The sequence below is a fragment of the Lactuca virosa genome, chromosome 3 (assembly GCF_052849685.1).
Source record: "Lactuca virosa cultivar CGN04683 chromosome 3, Lactuca_virosa_CGN04683_v6, whole genome shotgun sequence".
Taxonomy (NCBI): Eukaryota; Viridiplantae; Streptophyta; class Magnoliopsida; order Asterales; family Asteraceae; genus Lactuca; species Lactuca virosa.
In genome coordinates, this window is record NC_136428.1 from 261,126,344 (window position 1) to 261,129,412 (window position 3,069).

Sequence of the window (3,069 nt, forward strand, 5' to 3'; positions counted from 1 at the left end):
TTTCTTTGTTGTTTTGTGTATTTATGCTTGTTGCCTCTTAATACGCTTCTAAAATCTCAAATTACTCGTTGCTTTTGGTTGTTGCCTCTTATTACACTTCCATCCATCACACTTGAGAATTAAGGCTCTAATTTGTTCAAATGATTGGTTTCAGAATTAAAGATAATTGTGTTTTTCAAAATTCTTTTGTTGAAAAGTTATACTTGGTGTTTAATTATCTTTAATATGTTTATACTTACGTTTATTCTATATATTGTAGGTAAAGAAGAGTTTTAGTTACATAAACTTACTTGAGATATTATGAAATTAGATTGCAAGGATCAATATGAATCGACGATGGAGACATAAAATTTGAATGAATTTTTTGGATATTATGTTATAAGTTTTAAGAAATTTACTACAAAAATGTCTTAAACCTTATTTAGCTATTTTGAACTAATCTTTATATGAGATTCTTATGTTTTAGGACATATTGATATGATTAACCATGAGTTTAAGTTGACAAATTGATATTTTTTGTTGTTAAGTTGTACTTGTCATTTATGTAGTTTTTAATTGGGTCGCGTTTATTTTAGCAAAAAAAAATGGCCTCATATGAAAAAAATTCTTCTTGTTTTTGGATTAAGCATGAATTAAGTTGACAAATGGAAAATTTATGTCATTTTTGTCGTGTTTTTATGTTTGTCGTTTGTGTTGTTTTTTAAATCGTTCGTGCTCGTGTTAGAAAAAAAAAAACACGATCTAGTCTCGTGTCGTGCTCAAAATATAAAAGAAATTCCATGTAATATCGTATCAGATAAAAACATGAATCGAATACCAACTTAACACCCTAACTAAACTTCCATGCTCTACATTTGAATCCTTGTCAACCCTTTGGTCTTCTAGAAACTCTAAGGAAAATTCAATGTGCGTTTTGTATATAAATCTATTTATAGTTCTTATGGACCTAACCATGTTGAATTCAATGAAATTGTTGATAAATTAAAATAAATAGTTGGTGTACAACGCCATGCATCTCGAAGCCATGACCCTCTTTATTGCAATTGCATATTATAACACGACCTACTGTTTTATTAGTCAATATTTACCCTTCTCGTGAAATAAATATATTATTATTATTCACGTTTTAAAGCATATGTTTTTAAACAATTTGATTATATCATTATATGACAAAATATCTGAGATTATTAATTAACTTTACATCCTCAAAACTCTTTTGTTTTCAAGGAACATCTCATTGAAAGATATTTACATCCAGTGAAATGAAGTAATGTAAGTAAACAAAATTGAGTTTATTTTTTTTCAAAATGGAAGCATTTTGCCCATTCCGTTGACATTTGAGAAGAACCCTACAAGACCTTGCCTGTAGGGTAGATACGATTTCCTCCTCACAACTTCATTTTCAGCTCTTCTTTGCACGTAAAACAATTCATGTACAGGAGTTTGCACCTTCAATCCGCCGCCAACTTTTGAAACCTCACCGGAGTTCCGTTTCTGTTTTGTAGCGTCCACCTTCTTACGAGTCAACAACACCACCGGTTCTTTCCCTTCGCTGTTGCTTCGCCGGAGCAAAGACCGGATGCTCCATCTCTTCGATCCAGATCCGGTAGAACTACTCTTCTTACATTTACTCACACGAGGTGGCGATCCACTGTCGGATTTAGGCCTCCACAGTACGCAGTATGCTTTAGAACGTGGACTTTCCAATTCGTCGGCTTCTGATGATGAACACCAAGAAGAGTCTTCTTGTTCATCTTCCTTCCCTTTAACCTGATCACGATCTTCGTCATCTTTCATCATTAAATTGTGATTGAAAACAGGAAAAACAGTCCAGCTTCGTGAAGCGTTCTCTTCCTTTGAAACATCCTCATCGCTTAAACCCACCGAAAACTCAAAGTCATCTTCGCTAAGATCCCCAAATTCTTGAAATCGAGCTGCATGTTCTTCACGGATCACTTTGGCGACTGCCATGGATGTTAAACTATCAGAAGAGTAACAACTGAAGCTAGGAGAGACTCCTGATCCTTCCATTTTCTCCTGTAGTTGCTAATGTGTCTCGCTGAAATATCCAGGAATCTTTTGGTTTTTTGTTTGCGATTGAAGTTGAACAGGTCGATGAGTGAGATGATGGAGAGTTTGGTAGCCGATCGAGGGTATTTATAGCAGGAGAATGTGATCGCTTTACTTGTCACCGAGCGCGTGATTTTTTTCTTTGTTTTCCTATTTAAAAATCATGAAATGGTATTCGATGTTGATTATTAAATTGGATAAATGAAATATGTAATTTGAAATTATTAAATTAGTGTAGAAGAGAGTTGACATTCTAGAAAAGTATACTCGGCAAATCCATGACTTGATACTTTGAGTTGTGTGGAAAGCAAGAAAATAAATGAAACGTGGAGACCGAGTTCGGATCACTTTCAATATTCCATATAAATCATCAATATGTAAAATCTTATTCAGATCACCCAAAATTTTTAAGCTGTTTTTTTTTTTTAATTTACCAATAATTAAAATTAGGAAGCAAATCACCATCAATTTTATTGAAGGTATTCGAGCCGGCGGGTTACCCTACGTCCCTATCAAATGTTCAAAACAACGACGTTTAGCCCTATTCGTAGGATAGTGTGCAAAATGGAATCCATGTACATGGTCGGTACAAGTGACATATTTTATGTTTTCTGTTCATTTTATGTGTTTGACGTGAAAATGATTATTGACGTGAAAACACATTAAAATGTTACGTTTGGCTTTAAATAGTCCATTAACTTTATTTTAAACCTTTACACCATCAAATTCGAAAATTACAAGTCGTTTACATTATTTTGTATCTTGTGAAGCGGTCTCCCGGTTATTATGATGACATGGACATTGACCTTTGACTTCAATCAATTCCACGTAGCCCTTCAGAATTTTTTATGTGATTGTTGGAATAATCGAGACTATGATCTTTGACTCCAATCTTCTTCATCTTCCTGCAAAGACAACAACAGCACCATCGATTCAAATCTTCATCATCTTCCGATGTTCTCCTGCCCGGAAATCGCCTTGGCTGTTGTGCAAAAGGGG

At 34.1% G+C, this 3,069-nt stretch overlaps 1 protein-coding gene across 1 annotated transcript; it reads right to left on the reverse strand.

The window, feature by feature from the left end:
- Positions 1-1,214: 1,214 nt before the first annotated feature.
- Positions 1,215-2,123, reverse strand: LOC145162933 (uncharacterized). The gene has a single exon (XM_079081905.1). It carries the CDS (start codon positions 2,029-2,031, stop codon positions 1,303-1,305), a length of 729 nt encoding a protein of 242 aa, XP_078938031.1. The 5' UTR covers positions 2,032-2,123; the 3' UTR covers positions 1,215-1,302.
- Positions 2,124-3,069: the final 946 nt, after the last annotated feature.